The sequence below is a fragment of the Trichechus manatus genome, unplaced genomic scaffold (genome assembly GCF_000243295.1).
Source record: "Trichechus manatus latirostris isolate Lorelei unplaced genomic scaffold, TriManLat1.0 scaffold00062, whole genome shotgun sequence".
NCBI classification, from domain to species: Eukaryota; Metazoa; Chordata; class Mammalia; order Sirenia; family Trichechidae; genus Trichechus; species Trichechus manatus.
Genome location: NW_004443998.1, coordinates 4,464,092 through 4,491,163, shown reverse-complemented (window position 1 = coordinate 4,491,163; position 27,072 = coordinate 4,464,092). Strand labels below are relative to the sequence as shown.

Genomic DNA, 27,072 nt, shown 5'->3' with positions numbered 1-27,072 from the left:
TGGTCACCAGTGAGGTAGTAATGTAAGACTCACTTTTGGGAGTCCTCAGGGTCAGGCGGATATTACACCTGACCAACAAATGTGTACTGGGAATCCTTCAGTGGGGATGAGGTGAAGACAATGGCCTTGATGTGAAAGGGGAGGTGGGGACCCAGGTGACTGGCCATGCTAGTAATATCAAGGCGGTAGATATGTGGCAGATATGGGGGAGAGGCATATGAGGGGGCAGGTTGGAGCTCAACAGGCATGTGTTGTAAACAAGGAAGTTGTAAACAAGAGGGGGAATTTTTTTACACTAACTTTTTTCTGTTGATAAAAGGCACAAGAATGTTGTAGAACATGTGGTAAAATATAGAAAAGCATAAAGAAGAAAATTAAAATCATCTGGAATCCACCATCAAAAAGTAAATAATTAAAAGTACTGCAGGTGTGTGGATCTGAACTGGAAATGAACATGGAAACGTGAAAGTAACTCATGGGTTGCAATAGTGGGAACTAGTTGCTGTCAAGTCAGTTCTGACTCATGGAGAACCCCCGTGTGTCAGAGGAGAACTGTGCCCCATAGGATTGTCAATGGCTGTGATCTTTCAGAAGCAGATTGCCGGTCCTTTCTTCTGGGTAATCTCAAACCTCCAAACTTTTCCTTTCAGTTAGCAGCTGAGTGCGTTAACTCTTTGTACCACCCAGGGACTTTTTTTTCCTGTTTGATTTCTAGTTTGCACTGGTTTCTTCTAGTCTTTTCTGACTTCAGATCTATGGATAAAAGACAGCTCTAACATATTTGTGAATTAAAAAAACATGGAAGGCCGTTGCATACGCTTTGTTGCCTGAAGCCTATTGTGAGCTTTTCCCTCGTGAGTAAACGTTTTTCTAAAAGGTAATTTAAATGGCTCCATAGTATTCTATCACATGAATAGATCATAATTGATTTAACAAATCCCCTGTTGTGTACATTTGGCTCGTTCCATTTTTCACTATTATAAACAAAACTCCACTCAATATCCTCATACATCGTGTTTGTGTGAATAGCCACTGCTTCCAGGGCATATCCTGGGGATAAATACCTAGAAGTAAAATCACGTGATCCAAGGGCATACTCATTTTTGATGCTCCTGATACGTATTGCCGGATTGTATCCTGAAAATACTCTATGAATTTATACTCCAAGGGGAGATGTTTGAGAAAGGGCAGAGAGAGGCAGGAGACTAGGATCCCTGGTGAGTTTCTAGAGAAAGGTTTTGGGGGATGGCTCTGAGAGGGGTCCACGAAGAAAGGCAGGAGAGGGGGTTGTCGGAAGAACCCAGAGATGTGTGCCTGAACCAAGGACGAGTCAGCCAGCTGAGCCGAGGGCAGCACCTTGAAGTGGAGGCTAAAGAAAATGAAGTTTACAAAAAAACGTTCACGCGCGCTTTTGGGATTTCCAAAAATCTCTCTAAGGCAGATTCTCATCCTCCTAGTCACTGACGGCAAAATTGTGGTGCGGAGAAATTAATGGACTTGCCCACCAGCACGCTGCAAAAGTGTCAGAATACAGACTCAGTGTCTTCTATTCCAAACTCCATGGTTTTCGACTATACTTGTTCTATATCCCTAAGGAAGGAGCTTGGCCTGCCGTTGCCTTTTATACCTGTTGATGAAGCGGGATGCCCTTCTCACCTTTGTGGGGTCAAGTGCAGCTCCCCCAGCTGGCTGACGTGAGGATGAACGAGGCTGATGGATGACAAACAAGACAGCAGCAATTTCTACCAAATACACTCAAAACCTACTATTATATGGCTAACTAGATATTACTGCTGAGCATAAAAGAGATTTTTATGAAGTTCTTTTCAAAAGGATTATTCAGTTCCTAGTCCAGATCCTAGTGCAAATCTTCTTGGAAGAAGTACAGTCAGAGGGCTCTTTAGAAGCAAGGATGGGGGGTACTTTGGACATGTTGTCAGGAGGGATCAGTCTCTGGAGAAGGACGTCATACCTGGTAAAGTAGAGGGTCAGTGAAAGAGAGGAAGACCCTTAACGAGATGGATTGACACAGTGGCTGCAACGATGGGCTCAAGCATAGCAATGATGTGAGGGTGGCACAGGACCGGTCAGTACTTCGTTCTGCTGTACACAGGGTCGCTATGAGTTGGAACCAACTCGGCAGCAACTAACAACATAACAACAACAGTCCAGGTCCTTTAAGTTGTGAGTTGAGTGTGAGGCTCTGTGATTGATTGAGGCGTGACAATTATGTAGCAAGTAGCAGCAGGCTGAGTCCGCTGGGATGTGGCATACCCACACTGGTGGTGACACCGTATCAAGGTGCCGCATAAAAGCTTGTATAATTTCAACACTGGCCACTTGCCCCCAATTCACCTTATTAAAATGGTGACCAGAAAGAAATGCTTGCTTCTTGGATTGCTTGCTTTTTTGCTGGCTGATTTGGGCATTAAAAGTGAAGAAAAGAAAGAAGAAGAACAGAACTGTTGGTTGCCGGGCAAATTTGATTTGAATGGATACGCAGACGCCGAAAACCATCCACTTGTCATTGGAGGACTGTTTCCTATTCACTCCAGGACCAGCCCAGAAAATAAGTCTATTTTGGAGCCAGTATCAGCAAAATGTGAAGGGTAAGCCATTCTTTTTTTCTTTTTATATCTACTGTGGGTAGTGGGGTGGGGGGGAGAAGGAGTGGTGGGTGTGGGAGTCTGGGACTGGAGTTAGCCTTGACTATGACACTGTCAATTTGAATCAGAGGAGCACTTCCTGTTTCTGGACCTCAGCTTCCCCAGGGGTGACATTCTAGGATAGCTTAGAGCCAGAAAGGCTTGGTTTCACGTGGCTCCCTCCCACTGCAGTGTCACAGGAGGAAAAAGGACGGCAGGTTTTCTGTGATACAGAGCATTGCTCCTCAGGGTTTGTCGGTGGACCAGCAGCATCGGCATCACCTGGGAGCCTGTTAGAAACGTAGACTCTCAGGCTGAGTCCAGACTTGCTGAATCAGAACCTCATTTGACAAGACGTCATTCGTGTCCACGTGAAGCTCTGAGGGGCCCTGAATCGGACTCAGGCAGTGTTGCAGATTTATTGTGAATTGTTGTTAGACTAACCTCTCCTCAAGATTGGAAATCTGGCTTTACAAAATTGGAATCATGGTCATTGTCCAGACACAATTTTGATGACATTGTACTTGGAAGTATTTTTAACTCAATTATAGCCAGCACATTGAATAATTATAACTTAAGATGCAATAAAAACACATTATTCTTTGTCTCCCACTATCCTTTTCAGACTAATTAGTGGGTTTTTTTTTTCTTCTGTGTCCTGGGGTGAAGACACCAGCGCGTAGACCTTTTGATTTTTGTGCTCACTTTTACATAATAAACACACTTCAGGTCATCTTAGCTCACAAAATACAGCCCCAGTCTCATAAGAGAATTTCTGACCAGGTAATGTTGCTGTTAGCTGCTAGTAAGTCTGCACACACAACGAAACGAAATGCTGCCTGATCCTACGCCATCCCCATGACTGATTGGGGATCAGACCACTGTGATCCCTAGGGTTTTCACTGGCTGATTTTCAGAGGTAGATTGCCAGGCCTTTCTTCCTAGTCTGCCTTAGCCTGGAAGCTTTGCTAAAACCTGTTCACCATCATAGCAGCACACAAGCCTCCACTGACAGATGGGTGGTGGCTGCCCATGAGGTGCATTGGCTGGGAATGGAACCCCGTTTCTCACATGAAAGGTGAGAATTCTGCCGCTGAACCACACTGCCCCCTATCCGATTCCAAACTAACTTGCTTTGTAGTGAAATCTCCCTGCTCTCAGCCTGAGCCACTTGCAGGTGGAGCACCACTTTGCCAGAAGAGAGGTGTGGTCTATACATCTCTTCTTTTCTGCTCCTCCTCCACCAGCCTGCTCACTGCTTCTTCTGGCCTCTCTGTGCGTGGGGTGCCAGGAGCGGGGAGAGGAAAGGACAGGGGAAACTCTTACTTGGTTTGTGCTGCCGGAAGACGGCTTCATGTTCCCCCGACCTGGCGAGTGTTTAAGCTGACTCTCTTTCTTGTGGGACTTCTGTGGTTTCCGAGCTTCCCCCGTGGTCGCTTCTGTTTGAACTCCTGTGACAGAGCAATCCTGCCCTTTGACCATCTGCTCTCCCTCTCTGACCAGCGTCTTGTCTTCCTGTAGTCCACCCCATCTAGATTGTCTTTGTTGGGTTCCCTGGCTCTCTGTTGAGAATCCCAGATCAACATTCCCATCGTGACTTCTACGTCCAGACTCGGGTTCATGGATTCCAGCCTGTCAGAGGGGTTTGCTGCACCTGCCAGACTGACCGCAGTTCCTTCCTTCCGCCCCGCTGTTGTTGCTGTGCGCTGTCGGGTCGGCTCGGACCAACAGCGACCCTGTAAGACAGAGGAGAACTGCCCATAGGGTTTCCTAGGCAGTAATCTTTACAGGAGCAGATCACCAGCTCTTTTCTCCCATAGAGCCACTGGTGGATTTGAACCGGAGCTGCTGACCTTCCAGTTAGTAGCCAAGAGCTTAACCGCTATGCCGGCACAGCTGTTTTTCTGCCCTTCTGCCTTAGCCCACACACAGAGGCTGCAACCGTGGGCTCACACCTAGCAACGATTGGGAGGATGCCGCAGGACTGGACAGTGTTTCGTTCTGTTGTACACAGGATGGCTATGAGTCGTAACTGACTGGACGGCACTTGACAGCCACGAATCTTCGCCCAGCAACTGCAGCCGCTTGCCCTTGGATTCCTCACGTGTGTAGCAGACACTGCTTAATTATGCGTCTCCATAACTACAGAGGAACAACGTGGCTAGCCCAAACAGCATCTTTGTGTCAATTATGCAAAGCTCTTCTTCCTTTAGGCACTTTACTATCGTCTTCCAGGATATGATCGTAAGTATAACGATTTAACCCATTAAAATGTTTATTCTGTACGGTGCACAGCCTGCGTACCTGTGGTCTGTAGTCCTGCAAGGGACTGTCTCATCCAGTGCTGACATAACAAACAAATACTTTAAATAACAGAAATTTATTGCCTCACAGTTCTGGAGGCTAAAAGTTCAAATCAGGGTCTCGGCTGTGTTGATTCCTTCTGCGGGCCTCTCTCCTACTTTCTGGGGACTGCGGGCAATCCTTGGCATTCCTTTGCTGCTTATAAGTGTATCTGTGGCGTCTTCCCCCGTGTGTCTCTGTGTCTGTGTTCCCTTTTATAAGACAGCACTCAGAAGTGATTAGGGTTAGGACCTAGCCCGCTCTGGTATGTCCTCATCAACGTAACAAAAGAAAACCTTATTCCCAAACAGGATCCCATTGACAGGTGTGAAACCAAACCAGAACCAGTGCTGTCTTGAGTCAATTCCTACTCATAGCAACACCGTAGGATTTCCAAGGCTGTAAAGCTCTACGGAAGCGGACTGCCACATCTTCCTCCCGCGGAGCCATTGGTGGATTCGAATCATGGCCTTTAGGTTAGCAGTCGATCGCTTTAACCACTGTGCCACCAGGGCTCCTACAGGGGTTAGAATTTCAACATGTTTTTTGGGGACACAGTTCAATCCATAACAGACAGCGAGCTCTCCAAGCAGTCTCCGGGATCCTCTCTCACTAAGTTAGTGGACAGAAATAGCATTCTACAACCTGCCTTTGGGGGCGTGAATGGGACTTACAAAATGGCTGAAACTATCTTCAAAGAAACCTCCTCACAAACACTTCTACTATCTTCACTCTCTCAAGGCTTTTTTGTCCCCTTCAGGGGTTAGGGAGCCCTGGTGGGGCAGTGGTTAAGAGCTACGGCTGCTAACCAAAAGGTTGGCACTTCAAATCTGCTAGCCAGTCCTTGGAAATCCTATTGGGGTAGTTCCACTCTGTCTTCTAGGGTTGTTATGAGTCAGAATCAATTTGACAGCAACAGGTTTGGTTAGTTTGGTTTGTGGTTTTTTTTGGTGAGTTGGAGACATCTAACCCGTTCTTGGTCACCTGCTTTGACATCGTGCGTTTTGTTATGGCCCCTGAATTGGGGATTTCTTATCTATCGTACTTGGTGCCTCAGCAGAAACATCTAATGTGACATCTGATGCAAACCACCCATAATTCCATATACCCACCACACCCCCACCGAAATCCTTTCCCGCCAAACTGGTGAAACGTCCATGAGATTGAGAAGGGGATAACAAGGATTAAACTTTTGCTAAAAGAAAGAGCTAATACTGCGTGTCAGTTTCCTCATTTATAAAATTTGAAGGTTGAAATAGATGAGATTTGCATTAATCAGGATAAGTAGCCACCAACTGCTCCAACACACATTTCCCCAAATCCCAGAAACTTAGCACAAAAAATGTTTTTTTTCTCATCGGCATAAAGTCCAGTACGCATCTGTGAGGGCTTTCCTCTGCCCAGTAATTCAGAAACCCAGGCTTCTTCCCTCATATGATGCTGCCGTCTCAACACGGGGCTTCTCCTGTCACTGTAACAGGGAAGACCGAGTGTGGAGGTGGTACAAACTTGAACTTCTTGACCTAACATGAGAGTCTCCCACCAGTCTGCATGGGGCTGGGAAGTGTAGTCTCCTTGTGCACTCAGGAAGGAGTAGAGACAGGTGAGCACTAACATCACCACAGCCTTTAATCTGGCTTTTAGTTCCAAAAATTCTGCAGTTCCAGGGATCACAATAGAGAGTCCCAGACAGAACTGGAGAAAAATATACAACAAAATTCAAACTCACAAAAAAAGACCAGACTAACTGGTCTGACAAACACTGGAGAAACGCTGAGGTATAGCCCCGGACACCCTTCTAACTCAGTACTGAAGTCACACACCTGAGGTTCACCCTTCAGCCAAAGATTAGACAGTAAAACAAACAATGACACACGTAACTCAACCACGTATAGGAGACTAAATAGGCACACCAGCCCGGGGCAAGGACGAGAAGGCAGGAGCGGAGAGGAAAGCTGGGCGAATGGAAATGGGGAACCCGGAGTCGAGAAGGGGAGAGTGCTGACACGTCTTGGGGTTGGCAACCAATGTCACCAAACGATACATGTATTAATTGTTTAATGAGAAACTAATTTGCTCTGTAAACCTTCACCTAAAGCACAATTAGAAAAAAAAAGTTAAAAAAAATTGTACAATTCATTCGGTAGTGAGAAGGGTAGAGTGGCTGCCAGTCATCCACACCCCAGGATATATTATTTTTCACCTGATCCTAGTTGCTCTGAGGGTCTAAAGATTTGGTGAAGGTGGACTATGAGAGGAGAAAGAGGAAATTTTGAAGTATGAGAATGTAGGGGGAGAGCTTGCTTAAAGAACTACTGTAGCGATGGGGCAGACGAATCGGAGTGTCGTGTAAGGGGATGGGGCATTTGGAATGACAAAGAGTGGTGAGTACTAAAATTTTTGATAGAGAAAGATAAAAACGCATTGGATGAAGCCGGAGAGAAGCTTTACCTTCTTCAGAAATTTGTAAGGAGTTGGCTCTGTTTTCTTTCTTATTTTGAGAAGCCATATAAAAAGTTTTTCTCTTGAAAAATGTAATGAGAAAGGGAATGGTCTGTTCCAGGGAAAAGTGGCTTCTGAGAAGAGCACGTGAGACTTCCGCTGCCCCATTGCAGCTCCAGGAGCACAGCTCTGTTACTGAGGCTAGCCTGGACTGTGGCCATCAAATAACTCCCACAAATAACTTCCCACGGGGACTCCTATTCCTGGTCCTCTGGCTAGAAAGAGGGTTTTTCTTGGAGATTTTTTTGTTTGTTACCACTTGTAGTTCTATGAAGCCCTGGTGGGGCAATGGTTAAGTGCTTAGCTGCTAACCGAAAGGTCAGAAGTTCAAACCCACCAGCCACTCCATGAGACAAAGATGTGTCAGTCTGCTCTCGAAAAGATTACAACCTAGGAAACCCTCTGGGGCAGTTTTACTCTGTCCTGTAGTGTCAATATGAGTCAGAATTGACTCGATGGCACACAAGAGTCCAAGCTGGGAGATAGATACGAGAGGTAAAGCAACAACAACAGCAGAGACTGACAAGCAAACAAACAACAACAAAAACCACGGGAAGTCACTGCCTTTTGGGTCTTTCTTTGAATCCACCTTGTCCACCTGTTCTTGTTTAATTTTCAGAATCATCTGATAGTTGCTTTACGTGTTCTGTCCAGGGATTTTAATTGTAGTCAGTGGGAGAGGTGGGATGTCTGAGGGGCTTTTGAAAGCATTTCTGCAGTGTCTTCTGACTTTCAGTATTGCTTCTGAGAAGTCTGATGACATTCTGACTCTTGATATTGTGTATGAAGCTTGATTCATCTGGTCTAGGGCATCCAAAGCCAGCTCCTTGTCCTGAATGTGGATGAGTAATGCAAGGCATCAGTGTAGGTACTGTGCTTGTTTCTCAGTCTGCTCTCACTGAAACCCAAACTGCTCATGTTGATGCTGTACAATGTTAAAGCTTTTCCCAGAAATTTCATCCATCCTCAGAGTACTCATGGATTTTGAGTATTAATAGCATTCCTTATTTTAAAATTAGAACCATATAATTCATTTTTGCCCCTAATTGTCAACAGTCTCTTCCTCTCTGTACACAACCTCAATGTCCTCCAAGCCTCTTAGCATTCTATTCATGGAATGGAACTTTCACTTCCAGTATGAGAGTCTTCATGGTGGGCCTGGCCTAGCTGGTATTCAGAAGCCAGGCTGGGGCTGATTTGGTAATAATTTCATTTTTGAATCATCCACCTTTACCCGTTAACTAACCTAGACATTCAAGCTGGGGTTTGGAGAAGTCCCATTTTGATCTGCACGGTAGGCCAGATGCAAGTACTTATGTTTAGCCCTATTGAGCACTGCTTCTCACTGGTTCTGGATGCCAGAGTAGACTTGCTGCTGCTGGGCCTCTCCTGATGTGGAAAGTGCCTCTCAAGCGCCACTGCTTGCCTCACCGCGCATGCGAGCTGATCCGGCCTGAAGGGCACTGGCTCCTGCTGGGTCAGGTCTGGCATCTCCTAGTTGCCTCCACACCATCTCTTCCTCCCCTTACCACTCAGTCCGATTCCTTAACTTTGCCTTTGATGTTCAAGGCTCCTAGATTGTCATATACAATCAATTCACTTGTTTTTTCAGGTCTTTGTTATAAGAGGGACCACAGGAAGCATCAGACTACTCTGCCATCTTGGCCCCGCCTCCTGAAGTCCCATTTTGAAATCCACAATGTCAACAAGATGATAGTTTTGGTTGGCCATCAGCTTACATTGCATGGAAGAGGAAGATTTTTCTGTTATTTTAAAAGATATTGCTCAGAGCAGAGAAAGACTGTGAAATGGAATGAGGAAGGGAGTGCTTTATTTCTTGTTTTGGTTGACCTAAACAAGGGGATGAATTAGATAAAGTGTCTGGGGAGGGGAAGGTATATAATGTACAACTGGGCTGTAAATATTATAATGGAAATCAATGAATGAAAGAAAAAAAATCCCAAATTTCACCCTTCCAGTAATTATCCTGTGCTCATTAAAAAAAAAAAAAAAAAAAAACCCTGTTAATTTTTATCCAAATTTTCATAACATTTATATGTACATTGAGTTATAGTATGGAAACAACTTTGCATACAGCCTGCTTCATTTAATATATGTGTATACTGCTGTGCAATTTCTCTAATTATACTTTTTAATGATGGAAGTGTTCCCATCAAGTGAACATACCATAATTTATTACTGCTGGGCAAGTAAGTTCTTTCCCGGTTTTCAATACTGTAATAATTCTGTGATGGACAGTATCGGGCATCTAGCCTTTTCCTTTGGGAAGACCGGTTTCTTCAGATAAATTCTCAGGAGTGGAATTATTGCATCAAAGCGGGTGCACATTTTTCTATCTTTTGAAATGTATTGCTATGGTACTTTAAAAGAGATATTGCTCTATTTATTTCAAAAATGTGTATACCAATTTATATTGCCAACAATGTAAATTTGGAAAACAAGTATCTTATGATGACAAAGCCCTTCATGGCCCCCTCTGGTTCTCCAGTCTCGGCTTTCACAGCCCCCACACCCACTGCTATCTTCCAGACACACTGATCTTTCCATTCCTTGAATGTTTCGTGTTCTCTTGTTGCCATGCCTTCACACATACTGTTCCTTCTGCCTGCAACACTCTTCCCCTGTTCAAGCCTCAGTGTGGCTGTTAATCCCTTCTGGGCTAAGAGTCCCTTCTTTGTATCTCATAGCCCCTATGCCTGCTCCTATCACATAAACAATTTTGTGCTGCAACTGACTGGCTACCTTTCTTTTTCCTCGTCTCGGCAGTGCCATGCTTGTCTTGTTCACGGTTGTATTTATGTTGTCTGGCACCACTGGGACTCAATAACTACATGTTAAAAGAAAAACAAAACTAAAGTAAAAACCCAATTAAAGAGAGATGGGGGAAAATCCAATCTGTTAACAAGGCTATTTGCTGTTAGAAATTTAATTCAACAAATATTTATTGAGCACAAGACATGGAGTTAGACACTATAGCTACAGAAGATATTAAGAGAGAAAAGGACTTGGAGTCCTTGCTTTAAAATAGGTTAAAGTTTGGTTAAAACAGAGAAGAATGAAAGAGAACTGGGAATAGAATTTTTTTTTTTTTTTTTTAATGGAGAAGAAATTGGAAAAAAATGTCGTGGTGGGCTACAGGAGAAATATTTTCCTCTTTTAGTGGCTGGGAGAGGGAAGGAGGAGGCATTTTGTTTACGGAAATGTGTGAGAATAGTAGAAAGTGGAACATTTTTCAATTAAAACAATCTCTCAACATTAACAAATCATGGCAAGAAATTATGTAATTGGAGTCACAGGATATATAATATACTGCTTTTATTTACTCTTTTCATAAGCATTCATGTATCTACATAATTTTTATTATGATAATTAATGTTCAGGAGAAAACAAGAGAAACCGATAAGGTGAGGAGGAGGGAAAGGAGACTTACATGGCACCAGGGGCTTCCAATGGTTGGGGAAAAATGTATTGAGGGATTATTGGGTGTCTGGTGTGGTGGAGAGAATTGTGCATATAAGAATATTTTTGTGAAATGAGATAATACGTCATATGAAATATATTTCAAGCACGAACACTTCCAAAAAGTTGCTTCTCAACCCAAACCGATTCACAGTGAATACAGTTCATACATGAATTGTTCAAGCTTGAGATAACATTTAAGAAATACTCGTATGCTTCAGAGAAGTGAGATGCCTGCTGTTCTGGCAAAATGCTCTCATCACCACCCCAACTAAAATCTGCTGCTTTCCCTGAAGATCAGCCCACTAAGGCCTTACAAAGGCGATTTCCTTTTCAGGTTTAACTTCCGGGGGATTCTGCTGGATGAAAACCATGATCCACATGATCAAGGAGATCAATGAGAGGAAGGATATTTTGCCCAACATCACTCTGGGCTATCAGATCTTTGATACCTGTTTCACCATCTCCAAATCAGTGGAATCGGCTTTGGTATTCCTCCCAGGGCAGGAAGAAAACACGCCCAATTTTAGAAATAGAACTGGAGTGTATCTGGCAGGAATTATTGGAGCAGGTGGATCATCTTTATCAGTTGCTGCTTCAAGAATTCTAGGGCTGTATTATTTACCTCAGGTACCTCAGAATATTGTCCTGGGTACTAACTTATAAAGAGACATGAGCTTTGCTTGTGGAAATTGCAGCAAAGATGAAGGTGCACAAGTGAGGCTGGGTTGAGTCGCAGAGACAGGAATGGTGGCGATAATGCTGTCCCCAGTTGCCGTGTTCATCCAGGCTTAAAAAACAAATCAAAAACCATTGCTGTTGAGTTGATTCTGACTCATAGTGACCCTATAGGACAGAGTAGAATGGTCCCATTGTGTTTCCAACGCTGTAAATCTTTACAAAAGCAGACTGCCACATCTTTCTCCCTTACAGTGGCTGTTAGATTTGAACCGCCAATCTTTTGGTTACCAGCCAAGTGCTTTAACCACTGCGCCACCAGGGCTTGCTTCATCTAGGCGAGTGCCTCTCAAATAACGTTTTCTAGTAATGTTGTTAGAGAAGGTGGCTCAGATCTGAGGCAGAAGTAAAGCTTCCTACCAGCTTTTTGAATGTAAGTCTTGGGGCGTATATACTCAGAAGTCCTGGCAGAGACAAAAGGAGAGAGAAAAGGAAAGAAAGAGGGAAAGAGGGGTTGAGGAGAAGTGGAGATAGAGGTAGAAAGAGAGAGGGAGAGAGAGAGAGAGATAGAGAGAGAGTGAGTCCACTCATCTGTATGGATGAAAAGTTAGATCTGAGAAAGAGCCTGATGACTCACTCCATGCTGTGACCATTTGTGAAAAGTGGCCATTGAATGTCATCATCTTAGCAATTTGCTCAACTTCCTTGGGGTGGCATGGGAAAAGGGGTGGAGAGGGAGGCACTAAGCGTTTCCTTCCACTGTCCCTACCCAGTAGGAAAAGGAGTAGACGCTTTTTTGTCAATGGCCTGAGGTGGGAACAAAGGGAGAAGGACTGTTAAAGTCCCCTTCCTTCCCGATAGACATACTCAGGGCTGGTATAACTTGAAGTCTGGCTATTGCTTTCTAACAACTGCACGAATATTTTCACTTGTAGGTGGGTTATGCTTCTACCTGCTCAATTCTTAGTGACAAACACCAGTTTCCATCTTATCTTCGCACAATTCCCGGTGATAAGACCCAGTCAACCACCATGGTAAAACTTCTCCAGCACTTTGGCTGGGTCTGGATAGGCACTTTAGCAGCTGATGATGATTATGGAAAATACAGAGTGAAAAATTTTAAGGAAGTAATGGAGACTGCCAGTCTCTGTATGGTGTTTTCCGAAATCATTCCCCCAATCTATTCCAATGAGAAAATGCAGCAAGCTATAAATGCTGTAAAGAACTCCACTGCCAGAGTCATTGTGCTTTATGCATCTGATATTGACCTCAGTCCTTTTGTGCTTGAAATAGTTTACCATAACATCATTGACCGAACATGGATAGCAGGTGAGGCCTGGATCACCTCAGCCCTCATTGCAAAGCCTGAATATTTCCCCTATTTTGATGAAAGTATTGGATTTGCAATACCAAGAGCTGATATACCAGGATTAAAAGAATTTCTTTATGATGTACATCCTAGCAAGGATACAAATGGTGTCCTGACCATTGAATTCTGGCAAACCGCTTTTCACTGTACTTGGCCCAATAGTAGTGTTCTATACAATATTGACCATAGAGTGAATATGACTGGTAAGGAGGACAGACTCTATGCCATGTCTGATAAATTCTGTACTGGAAAGAAGTTGGAGGATCTTAAAAACACCTACCTGGATGTGTCGCAGCTAAGAATTACAAACAATGTCAAACAAGCTGTGTATGCTATGACTTATGGCCCGGACAATCTAAGTAGATGTGAAGAAGGCTATGGACCGTATATTCCAGGAAACACCTGTGCATGTATACCTGACTTTGAGCCTTGGCAGGTAAGTTACTATTTGTTTGTTTTACCTCATGAAATTGTTCGATAATTAAAAGAATTCATACTGTTCAATCCAATGATTTGTCTTTGTAGTTAATAGTTGTGATTTCATCATGCGCCCACTTCAAAGAATGGCCTGCTTATGTGACCTAAATGGGCGTTTTTCAGTTCCCATTTGTTATAAGAGTTATTATTAGGTCTGTTGCGAATGGTGGAAAAGCCAAACAACCATGGCTTAGGTTTTTCTTCGTCTTCCTCTTCTTCCTCTCCTCCTCCTCCTTCTTCACGTAGATAAAGTTCAGAGATAAGCATTCTAGGGCTGAAAGAGTGGCTTCGCCACCCAAGTTCCTTCTATCTTGTCATTTCACCATCCTAAATATGTGGGTTCACCTCATAATCTAAGACGGCTATTGAGACGTCAACCATCATATCCACAATCTGACCAGCAGGAAGGAGGAAGGACAAAGATGGGTGTACTCCAGACTTCAAGGATATTTCCTAGACATTACACACAATTGTCCTTGTGTACAGTTAGCCAGAATTTAGCTACATGGCTACAGCTAATGACAAAGGAAATTGAGATATGTAGTCTTTATGCAGAGGAGCCCTGGTGGCGAAATTGTTAAGCTCTTGGCTGCCAACTGAAAGGTCGGCGGTTTGAACCCACCAGCAGCTCTGTGGGAAAAAAGACCTGGTGATCAGCTCTGGTAAAGATTAAAATAAAACAAAAAAAAACTAAACCTGTTACCACTGAGTTGATTCCAACTCACAGTGACCCTGTAGGACAGAGTAGAACTGCCCCATAGAGTTTCCAAGGAGCAGCTTTTGGTTAGCAGCCATAGCAGGTAAGCAGTGTGTCACCAGGGCTCCTGGTAAAGATTACAGCCGAGGAAGCCCTATGGGACAATGCTACTCTGCCATATAGGGTTGCTATGAGCCAGAATCGACTTGATGGCAACGGACTTGGTTATTCTGGTTTTCATACAGGGTTGCTATCGGTTGGAATCAACTTGAAGGCACACAACAACAACAATCCTTATACAATGTGGGAGGAGCCACGCGGCCCAAATCCTGGAGGTGAGGATTACTGGGTTATTTTGGAGACTGTCTCCCACATCTCTTCTCTCAGGTCTGTTATTTCAGCAATTCATATTGGGACACAGTAGCCAGAATAACAGCACCAAGTTAGGCACCTAATTAGAGCGCCATCGTCCATATTTCCTTCAGTCTCTCCCTCTTACCTAAACAGGGCAAAGCATGACTGGCCCTGTCAGCACCTCTGATCTGATCGCGTCTTCTATGAGCCTCACCACTTTGTGCTCCAGCAACACCAAATTGCTTTTCAATCCCAACAGAGTCCACCATGCCTGAAAATTCTTCCATTGCATTTTTATTTTCATTTCAAAACTGAATTTTGAAACAATTTCAGTCTAAAAAAACTTTTACAGATATTACAAATAATCCCCGTATAAACTTCACTGAGTTTTCACAAATTTTAGCATCTTATATAATTATTTTCTTACCCACAGCGAGCTGAGGTAGCGTGCATCCCAGACGCTCAGCAACCGGGGAAAGGTCTTTTAGCTTGTTTTGCTGCTTTCTGCCCTTCTCACTTACAATTCTTTCCTTCAACCACTGGTAGCACTGGGGAGAAGAATAACATTTCATGTTAATGTCTCGGAAGGGTTTGATGTCAAAGGCTGTTAAATTCAGTAACAAATAAGAACCTCATGGTGAATTCCTGAATCTTCTTCCCTCTGACCTGTATGTTTCCCAGTCACCAGGATGCCCATGTCTTCATGCAAAGAAATGTCCGCCATGGTCTTGCTCCTTGTTTATTGGCTCAGAACAGATTGATTTGGACTAATATTCACCACATCAATCAATCGACATGGGCAAAAGTTGTTAAAATCCTGACATATAGTCAATTATATCCTTGTCTGCTAACCCGTTGCCATCAAGTCGATTCTGACTCTTAGTCACCCTATAGCCTTGTCTGCTAAATGGAGGAAATCTTTGTTATTGAGATAGCCCAAAAAGTATTTACATTTCACCAATGTGTATTATGTTTCCTTTTTGTCAAGAAAGCAGGGCACCAAGCTTTCTGCTCAAAGGAAGCCATTATCTTGCATTTTGGTTATTAACTATCTTTTTCCCTCTTGTCTTCAGTTCACTCCTAATCTCCTGTTCTTCTTATAATAGGGGTCCTAGTGGCTAAGTGGTTAAGCATTTGGCTGCTGACCAAAAGGTCGGCAGTTTGAATCCACCAGCCACTCCTTGGAAACCCTATGGTGCAGTTCTACTCTGTCCTATAGAGTCGCTATGAGTTGGAATCTACTCTATGGCAACGGGTTATATGATCATAGTACAATGATCAAGATCAGGAAGTTAACACTGATACAATACTTTCGTCCAATCTACAGACATTACTCAACTTTTGTCAGTTGTCCCACTAATGTCCTTCTTCTTGTCCAGAACCCAATCAGGTTCATTTAGTTGTCATGTCTCCTTTACTCTGGGATAGTTTCTCAGCCTTTTTTGCCTTTCATGAGCCAGATACTTTTGAAGCAGACTGGCCAATTATTTTGTAGAATGTCCCTCAGTTTGGATTTGCCTGATACTTCCTCAAGATTAAATTCAGGTTATGCATTTTTGTCAAGAATACCATAAAGTGATGATGTGTCTTCAGCGTCTCCTATCAGGAGGTACAATGTCATTATATCTCATTATCAGTGATGTTAACTTTAATTACTTAGTTACAATGATGTCTACTATGTTTCTCCACCATAAATTTTACTAGGTTTCATCTTGTAATTAATAATTATTTTGTGGGAAAGTATTTTGAGACTCCACTAGTGTTGTTTCTCATCATAAATTTTAGCATTTCTGTCTCTGTCAGCTCTGGAGGAAGGTCCTTGTCTCTTCTGAGCTTCTGCTCCTGGGCAATCTTCATGTGTCTTGACATATCTCTTCCCCCATCTCTGCTCTGCTTGCTTGTTTAATCTCTTTTATATCTCACCTGTTTATTTGTCTAGCCTCTGCACTAAACTGTGAGATTTGCAAGGTCAGGGAATGGATCTTGTTGATCTTCATATCTCCAGGACCTCAAACCCAGGGAAGGGAGCAATGGTGATGGAGGAGTGTGCTGGTACCTATAAGTGAAAGAAAGAAAGGAGACAAGTGCAAATAACCTCCATTCCTTAGGTTATGAAGGTATTAGGAAATATTGTTATTGTTGTGTGCTATGGAGTCGATTCTGACTCATAATGACCGTATATTTTAGTATAGACCATGCTGGCCAATAGAAATTTACAAGCCACACATCTAATTTAAAAATTTCTGGTAACTACATTAAAAAAAAAAAAAAAGAAACAGATGAAATTAAATTTAATGACATTTTATTTAACCTAATATATCCAAAATAATATTTCCATATGTAATCATAATCATGAAAATGTGATATAAAAAATATAAAATTATTAATGAGATAGTTTACTTTTTTTTAACTAAGTCTTTGCAATACAGTATGCATTGTATGCTTATAGTGCATCTCAATTTGACCAGTCATTTTTCAAGTTTCAGTAGCCACGTGTGGCTAGATGTTATTAATTAGACAGCAAAAGTATAGAGGAAGAGGAAAGAATTAAGTATGAGTTTGAAATTATTTTCTTTATACAACCTTGTTTCTAGACAATGAGATTTTCACAAATTGCTTTTTTCCCCTTGTTTTCTAGTTAATGTTCTATTTGAAGACACTTAAGTTTACAACCCATAACAGAAGGAGAATAGAGATTGATGAAAATGGAGATGTGTTTGGATACTATGATATTATAAATTGGCAATTAAATGACAATGGTGAGATTGCCTTTGTGAAGGCTGGAGAATATATATTCACAAACTCTAAGTATGAGCTTGTGATTCAAGAGAATGCAACAATATTTTGGAACACTGAATCATCAGATGTTAGTTGCTCTGTCATCTTATTTTGTTTATACGCATAGGAAATTCCATTTCTATCATCAATGTTTCAGGCATTTATGGAATATCAAACACCTAGAATGGGCCATGTCAAGTCAATTTCTGATTAATATTTAGATCTTTGGTTTTTTTAAAAAAATTTTCTTAGATTATAGTTTTAAATGTCAGTTTGTTTTGTTTTTCTTCTTCAAGTACTCCAGTTATACTTGTATTTTATCTCCTTTGTCTATCTTCCATTTCATCCACTTTCTTTCTGACCAGTTTTGCCTTTTTATTTATTTCATTATCATTCTCTTGGTTCTTATTGAATTTTCATTTAAATATAGCCTTTCTTAAAGTTCTTGTAGTTTTTTTTTTAAATTTTTTATTGTACTTCAGGTGAAGGCTTACAGAACAAATAGTTTCTCATGAAACAGTAGTACACATATTGTTTCATGACATTGGTTAACAACCCCACAACACATCAACCCTCTCCCTTCTCAACCTTTTTTTTGATGAAAATATACATAGCCAAAGATACACCATTTCAAAAATTTTTACATGCACAGTTCAGTGACATCGACTACGCTCTTCCAATTGTGCTGCTATTCTCACTTCAGATGAAGGCTTGCAGAACAAAATAGTTTCTCATTTAACAGTCAGTACGCATGTTGCCTTATGACAATGGTTAACAACCTCACAACACATCAACACTATCCTTACTCAACCTTGGGTTCCCTATCACCAGCTTTCCTGTCCCCTTCTGCCTTCTGGCCCTTGTCCCTGGACTGCTGTACCTCATTAGTCCCATTTGGTTTTACGGGGCTGTCCACTACCCGGCTGAACGGTAAACCTCAGAAGTGACTTCACCACTGAGCTAAAAGGGTGTCTGGGGGCCATACTCTTGGGGTTTCTCCAGTCTCCTTTAGGCCAGTAAATCTGGTAGTTTTTTGTGAGTTAGAATTTTGTTCTACATCCTTCTCCAGCTCTGTCCAGAACCCTCTGTTGTGATCCTGATCAGAGCAGTGAGTGGTGGTAGCTGGGCACCATCTAGCTGTACTAGTCCTTGTAATTTTTATCTTAATTTCTGAAATGGTTTTGTCTTTTTCTTTAGTTTTTTTTCTGAGTACAATTAAGTTTAGTTTCATTTCTTCTAATTTTATATCTTTGATTTTAAAATTTCCCATTTGAGATGTTTTTTCACTTCTTCAAGTGCTTTTCGGAGATTGTCTAATTCTGTCTGAAATGCCGTGTTACACTATTGTTCTCCTAAATGGTGCCCCCCCGCCCCGAGGGTGAGTTTAACCTGCTGAAATGTTTTAATTTTCTATGTTTTTCCAATAATAGACTTGTATGGAGGCACACTTCTATTTTTGGTTATATTTATGGACAAAGGTAAGGGTTTGGGGTGGCTTACAAGATTCCTATTTCAAGATTGTTCTCTTTTGTTAGTACAGCAAAGTGCAATTTATTTAGCAGATGCTTTTTTGTCATCGGAGAGGGGTTTTCATGTGTCTTTTGATTTTACAGTTCTCTCTTGATTTGCAGAATCTTTAATTTCATGCTCTTATCTCAAAAAATAGTTCTCCCTCTCTATACCTTCTGCTCCCATTGAAGTAGTGCTTTCTGAAACTGGCCCTGTGGGGCTCACTTTCAAGTTCTCTCCCTATTCCTTTCCCTATAGCCAATGCTGAATCTACAAGATTTTGGAACTGTTTTCACTTAGGATGGGAGTTTTTCTTTCTAAGAATGATTTTGTCTATTCTCCATCAACCTTAGGCTCTCTGCTCCCCTTTACTCTTTTTTTTTCATAGTTTCTTCAGATTCCCTTCATTTTCCACACACCCAGGAATGAGGCGGGGACTCTGGAGATGGCCTTGTTGGAATTTAATGACTTTTTCTCCACTTTTGAGTACTTTTAAGTTCACAGTATCCTCAAGTTCTTTATGATGCTGAAGGCCTGGCTCTTGTGTGGTTTTATTTACTCTTGTTTTTAATCTGCATGGTCTTTTGTAGAGGAGAGAGCCATAGGTTAGCAGCTGCCATTTCCCTGGTGTAACTTAGATATCCTCCCCCTTCCTCTCTGACAGCATTTCTGGAAGGACTTTCTTTTTTTTCCTCCCTTCTGTTTCTCATTTATTCTTGGGGTCAAAGAATGGGAGGAAAGATTTACCAGTTCATAATATAATTTGAGGTAGGGAACAATAGCTACTGGTGTGGTATATGTATGCGTGCACAGAATTATGTTTTGTTAATATGCTTTAAGCATTTATCTTAAAAAATGCTTCATTGGGAGATTATAAGAGAGAATGATGAGTTTCATAAGCTTCAAAATTCTTTTCAAAATAATTGTTTTCAAAATTGTAGTGGGAAGTAGTAGAGGTAAGATTTGAGGATTAAATGTATTAGTTTTAGACGTAAAGTGCTTATGCTAGATAAAAAGCTGTTATTTTTATTATGATCGTACATATTATTGTTGGATCCCTGGTAGGACAGTGGTTAGGAGATCAGCTGCTCTAACCAAAAGGGCAGCAATTTGAATCCACCAGCTGCTCCTTGGAAACCCTATGGGGCAGTTCTACTCTGTTCTTTTGGGTCGCTATGAGTTGGAATTGACTTGACAGCAACAGTTTTTTTTTTTTATTATTGTTATTTGTTATTATTTACTATTAATAAATTATTATTTATTTCATTATTTATTAGTCATTACTATTACAATTCTTTTTCTTACTCCTCCTATAGCAACAAGTGGGCTATTGACATGCAGGCCTGCAGCTCTGAACGTTTTAAAAAAAGAGAAGCGGTGGTGAACTAGCAAGAGGGCCCCACGGATGCTCAATGTAAAGACAAAGCTTGGGAAGTTAAGGGAAAAGCCCATCACCTACCGGACAGCTGAACTTTTTACCCTTAGTGAAATATTATTCCAGGAGAGGAGAACTCTAGGGCTTTTGATATCCTAGTTTAGTATTTGCTACAGGGTGACCTGTAGTGTTATTGTAAAATGATAGAGTGGTAGAAAGGCATTGGCAACTTAATCTTCCATGAGAATCTCAGAATGGAGGAACCAGGAGGAGCGAGAGAGAGTAGAAGGCTGTGTCAGTACCAGTGGAACATACTTTTCCTTTACTGCCATGAGATTTTTTTTTGGGGGGGAGTCTTTCTTCATCTTCTTGTTCATGTATCTTCCCTCTTCTTGTGTGGCTCTTTTGATCTGAGATCCCCAGACAGTCTTCTAAGTCATGCTGGGCAGGAACTAAGAGTGGGAGACAAGGAAATTAAGATTTCAGAGTGCATACCCTCTGCCACATATGAGATCTTTTTAATCTGTAGGTCTGTTGCTCTCTGCTTTCCATGGGTAGCAATAAATATACATAGACTCAGAGACACAAAAAGCATACACTAAGGTATCAGTCCTTCCCTTTCTTGGCCCATCCTTAAGAAGCACTTGCATACGTTATGGCAGGATGTAAACATAAAAACTTAGTGTTTGTCACTGTAGGGGCCAGACCTCTCTGTGGCGTTTTATTTTATTTGACCTGGAGCTGTTATGAAGCCCTGGTGGCACAGGGGTTAAGAGCTCAGCTGCTAACCAAAAGGTGGGCAGTTTGAATCCACCAGCTGCTTCTTGGAAACCCTATGGGATAGTTCTACTCTGTCCTATAGGGTCGCTATGAGTTGGAATCCACTAGATAGCAACGGGTTTAGAGCTATTTTATCCAATACGGTAGCCCTAGCTGTATGTGGCTTCTAAATTAATTAAAACGAAATGAAATAAAAAAATCAGTTCTTTAGTCACATTAGCCACATTTCAAGAACTCCATGGTCACTTATGGCTAGAGGCAACCATATTGGACAGTGGGCATATGGAACATTTCTATCATTGCAGAGACTTCTATTGGACAGAGCTATCTTAGGCCTAGAGTATAAACATCTTCTGTGGCCTAGAGCTCTCTCCCTAGAGGGTGAGCTCCTTAATAGATGGGGCCTGAGACTTTTCGCTTTTGTGTTCTTAGTTCCAGGCATATAATAAGTGCTCAATAGAACGTGTTCCATTTAAAAAGGGAAAATATTACTGTCTGCATATACAAGGTTCATAGAATGCTTGGTCTATTAAAAATTGATAGTCAAAAAACAGTAAAATGGGGTAGTATGTTTTCATTTAAAATATTTTGGTATAGCATGGTAATTTTATTTTTCTCATCATCTTTATGAAAATTGGCATTATATTTGTAGAGTGAAATTGCTTCAAATGTTCAACACTAATTTACTAAGCATCTACTGCAAGTCCAACTCTGTGTTCAGTGCTGCAGAAAGGTCATTGCCTTCAAGGTACTTATAATCTAATTAACTGAGCCAGTATTTATTGAACACAATAGTATATGTGCTAGTGACTGTCTTAAGTACTGGGGATTCATTGGTGTACGAAATAGAACAAATCCCTGCCTAAAGGAGCTAAAATTTCAGTGGGAGGAAATAGACAATAAATAACATAAACACGTTAATTATATGGTGTCTTCAAAGGTGGTAATGTTAGGGAGGAAAAAAAGCAAGGAATGAGATAGAGAGTGCTGCGGGAGGGGGTTGTATTGCAATTTTAAGTAATGTGGTCAAGGAAGGCCTCATTGGGGTGACATTTGAACAAAAACTTGAAGTGAATCCATGCGTTTTCCAGGGAAGGAACATTCCAGGCAGAGAGAATAGCAACTTCTAAGCCCTGAGGCAAGGGTGTGGTTGTCATTTTGGAGGAACAGCAAAGAGGTCAGTGTGGCTGGAATAGTGTGAGAGGGAGGGCACTTGGAGGAGGCGAGAAAGGGTGAGGTTATTCAGGGCCTGGTGGATCTTCGACAGATTTTGACTCTACAGTTAGTGAGAACCGGAGTCATGGAAAAGTATCAACAGTCACGATCTGACTTAGGGTTTAAAAGATTATTTTGACCGCCATGTTGTAAGTAGACTGAAGGTGGGGAGACAAGAGTAGAATCATGTAAACCTGTTAGAAGACCAATGAAGTAATCCAGGAAATGTAGTGATGGTAGCTTGGGACAGAGTAGACATGGTGAAGGTGGTAATAAGTAATTATATTTTGGATATATCATAGGTAGTAGCCACTGGATTTGTTGACAGATTGAGTTTGGAAGTGACCTGCATGAAACAATTAGAGCACGGTGTAAACCATGATTTAAAGCAGGATGGTAAACTGAGTCTGGAGGTTCGTGAGCAGACGGGCCTAAGTGAAAGAGAGGGTATATACAGGCAAGTAATAGAAGATAAGGTCAGAGAGATTATGGGTAAGAATGATGGTGTTAGTTACAGAAATGGGGAATTTGGGACAAAGAACAGGGTTGATCGGGTGGCTTAGGGCATGTTGAATTTGAAGTGGTGGTGAGATCCCAAAATAGGCATGTGTTGGAAGTTTAGAAAATGGAATTAGAGGAAAGAAGGGAAAGGCTGGTGTTAGAGACGGTGCAGTGGTTAAGTGCTTGGCTGTGAACTGAAAGGTTGTTGGTTCAAAACCACCAGTCGCTGCCACGAGAGAAAGATGTGGCAGCCTCCTTCCGTAAAGATTCTAGCCTTGGAAACACTATGGGACAGTTCTACTCTGTCCTATAGGGTCGCTATGAGTTGCAATCGGCACACCAGCAACAGGGTTTTTTTTTCTATAGATAGTGCTGATTAAATACAAGAGAATGAGTGAGCTGCTCTATATAGAGAGATGAATGCAGAGGATCAAGGACCAAACCCAGGAAGATTGCTACAGTGATGAGGAGGGTGGAGGAAGTAGAATGAACAAAATGAGTACAAGGATTCAGTGGGAGCCAGAGAAGTCAGTATTTCAAGGATGAGTTGATCGAGAGTGTCAAATATTGAAGAGAGAGGAAGGACAATGTGGTTAGAGGAGAAGCTATCAGACTTGCGAGAAGAGTTTTAGTGAGGTGAGTGGGTTGGAAGCTATATCCTAAGGGTAGAGAAAGATAGAGGTACTGAGAAATGGAGCAAAAAGACATTAATGCCTCGTTCATGATGGTTTTCAAAGAAAGGTATATGAAGATCTCTTCCCAGAAGACTGGGTCAGGAGAGAGGGAATCCAGTTCATTCTGTGGTGATTTTATTGTTTTATGATTCAGAGTGTGAGAATGCTTTGCTGTCACTCTTGCCTGTTACAACTACTCCTCAAAGTACATTTAAAATATGATTATATGTACACACACATACACGCACACACACATACACAACTTATCAGAAACCTATCCATTGTGTATAAAAAAAAAAACCCATTGCCATTGAGCCGATTCCAACTCAATGCTACATACCATAACCTACTTAGGCATACCTAATATCTTCCATGTTATCAAACTCAGATTTACCTTAGAAAACCCAACATATAAAAATTCTGATTTCCAAAATAAATATAAATGTGATTATTTACTTTCCAAAATGAATCTTTACTTAATGCAAAATGCATTTTTTCTCACTTTTAAATAGGAAATCCTACAGTACATTAGGGTATAACTAATTTACAGACATTGAATTTATACTGGATTTCAAGGTGCACATCCATGCAGAATGTAAAAGGAGGTCCATGTGTACTGTTGTACTCCCTAAACTCTTTTAGAGATAAAATATCCCAGTGCTATGCCTTGTCCATTTTTCCTTCTTGCCCTCCCAGTTTTCCTCTGGAGCAGATCTTTCCTTCTCTTTTCTACCCACCCTTCATGACATATCTTTGACTTTAAAGCTATGTTTGGATGACCTTGAGGAGAAGAAATCTTTTTTAGGCTCCCAAGAAGATTCTTGGGGTCACAGTTTCCCCCACAACCAGGAACAGATTTGCCAAATTGTTCCCCTCCCAGACTCCCCTGGAGATGAAGTCTGATTTGGATCCCCAGGAATAGAGCTAGCTTTAGGATTAGTTTTACATTTCTAGAATCAGCCACAAGACTGAGCTTTAGCAGAGTTCTTCTCTAGATTATCCTTGTTGTTATTATTCTCTTTGTCCTTTATCTTCACCCAGGTCTCCTGGGAAACCCAGGCTATCTCAAAGCTTCCACGAAATCTAGACTGGAACTTTGTCGAGAGTTGTCAGCCTCAGGAGTGGTAGAGACAAAGGGCTTTGTTACATGCACTGTATTTGGCTTTGCTAGCTGCCCCATTCAGCGTGTACTGATGCGTGTCCTCCTGGGACCTGGAAGGGGATTCGCCTTGGGGAACCAATATGCTGCTTTGACTGCATCCCATGTGCTGATGGACACATGTCATGGGAACCAGGTACAGATGGTCACTTTTTCCATCTATATTAAAATGCAATTGGGTTAAGTGTTTGCAAAGAGGTCCTTGGGAGTCTTCTTTATAAATAGGTATGAGCAATTTATAATAAAAAAGCATTATAATCCATGAAACTATTTACACTGCATTTAAAATTACAGTATTTAGGTTTCTAAAGTAGATTAAATACTAGTATGTTCATAATTGGGAAAGAAAGTGAATTACAGTCTGTTCTCTACCTAATTATCTCTAGTTTGGAACTGAAAAATCTAGAATTAAATGAGGCCTATATGAGGCCCGCTTTTCCATCCCTAAAGATACTTGACTTAAGGTCAGAAGTAATCAAAATTGTTGGACAGGTGGATTTTGTAGCTACTGCTCTATGTAGTCTTCACTACAATCTGTTAAATTTGGGCTTGGTGTGCTTAGCCTTAGCAGATTTATTTACAGAAAGAGTTCACATATTTTTAGATATGTAGAGATTAAACATTCTGTTAAAGACAACACAAGTTGTTCTTATCTTTCACCAAATGGCCTTCAAATTGAATGAGAATAAAGAGAATTTTAAAAGCGTAAAGTTTCCTCAAATGGAAAAGAACAGTATAACCTGAATAATGACCTGGATCCCACATGGCCCAGTCTCTGCACAGAGGTGCATCCAGAGAACCACAGTCCAGCCATCAAAAAGTGATTAAAATGGAATTCAAATCTTTACTTGCATCCTTCAAAGAATATTAAAGAGATCCATTTCATACTCTACCACAAACCCATGTTGAATAGCTTTTTCTTATGTCCCAATATTCTCCCTTGGAGCCTCTGCCCAGCTAAATGCCCCAAAGTCTTTCTCAACCTCAGTCAACATGGTGGTTGTTTTTGTTTCTTTTCTTCTTTTCTCAGTCCTTTCGTACCTGTTCTCTCAAATGGACATAAGAGAAACAACTCTTCCTAGAGAATGGGGAGGGGAAAAGCTGAACAGGCAAAGACAAAATTCTCTTTAGTAGGTGGGAGTGGTGGTGGATGGAGGACCAAAAACCCTCGTATTTTAATCAACCTTATCCCTGCCACAATTTTCTCGATTGTTTCACCTTTGTGGCTTTAATTTTCTCACATATGGGAAATCATTTGCGGATTGTTCTGGGCTTTAGGAGGATACACATCTCCCCTCTCAATTAGACAATTGGAAGAGAATGAAAGAGGCATCTTGCTGAAATGGCCCATGAGGGAAAGACTGACACCAAGAAGGAAGATTAAATTTACAAAGTTGAAAATAATTCTCAATCTGTAATATCATCTGGACACTCTAAGGCCATTTTATCACTTCTTTTGAGATAATGTGGTATAAAGGGATTTTCGAAGAGTCTCCGTTCCAGGCCTTTAAAGGAGAAAATTGGATTTCCTTCTAGTCAATTCTCTGTTCTTTGCTCAATAGGTCAAAGGAAGTGTGACCAGTGTGATGAAGACTATTGGTCAAATGCACAAAAGAGCAAGTGTGTGCTGAAAGAAGTGGAATTCCTTGCTTTTGATGAGGCATTGGGATTCACACTTGTCATTCTCTCCATGTTTGGGGCCCTTGTGGTCTTGGCAGTCACAATAGTGTATGTGATATACAGACACACTCCCCAATGACCGGGAGCTGAGCTTTCTCATTCAGATTTCTCTTGTTATCACGTTGCTGTCTACCATGCTCTTCATTGGCAAGCCATACAACTGGTCCTGCAAGGCCCGCCAGGTCACTCTGGCACTTGGATTTTCTCTTTGCCTGTCTTGCATTCTTGGAAAGACTATTTCACTCTTTTTAGCCTACAGAATCTCCAAATCCAAAACCCATCTTACATCCATCCACCCCCTTTATCAGAAAATCATTGTCTAATCTCTGTTCTAATTGAGATTGGCATATGCACAGCCTACTTGGTATTGGAACCCCCAAGAGTGTACAAGAACATGGAGTCTCAAAACAAAAAGATCATTCAGGAATGCAGTGAAGGTTCCATAAAATTTTTGTGCCCTATGTTTGGGATTGATGTCTTCCTGGCCTTGCTGTGCTTCCTTATGACCTTTGTGGCTCGCCAGTTGCCAGATAATTACTATGAAGGAAAATGCATCACCTTTGGGATGCTGGTCTTTTTCATCATCTGGATCTCTTTTGTCCCTGCTTATTTGAGCACCAAAGGTGAATTTGAAGTGGCTATGGAGATATTTGCAATCTTGGCATCCAACTATGGTTTGTTGGGTTGCATATTTGCTCCCAAGTGCTTCATTATTCTTCTGAGGCCAAAGAGGAACACTAATGAAATTGTTGGTGGAAGAGTCCCAACTATAGATAAGACAATCCAGCTGACTTCAGCCTCTGTGAGCAGTGAGCTTAATAATACCACGGTGTCAACTGTTGTTCTGGATGACTAG

At 41.6% G+C, this 27,072-nt stretch overlaps 1 protein-coding gene across 1 annotated transcript; it reads left to right on the top strand.

Moving 5' to 3' along the window:
* Nucleotides 1-2,364: 2,364 nt before the first annotated feature.
* Nucleotides 2,365-27,072, top strand: LOC101358063 (vomeronasal type-2 receptor 1-like). Its single transcript, XM_012556352.1, is given in 9 exon segments — nt 2,365-2,609; nt 11,308-11,320; nt 11,322-11,600; nt 12,584-13,453; nt 17,184-17,411; nt 24,549-24,672; nt 26,099-26,288; nt 26,290-26,531; nt 26,534-27,072. Coding segments are annotated over 9 exon segments (2,730 nt in total).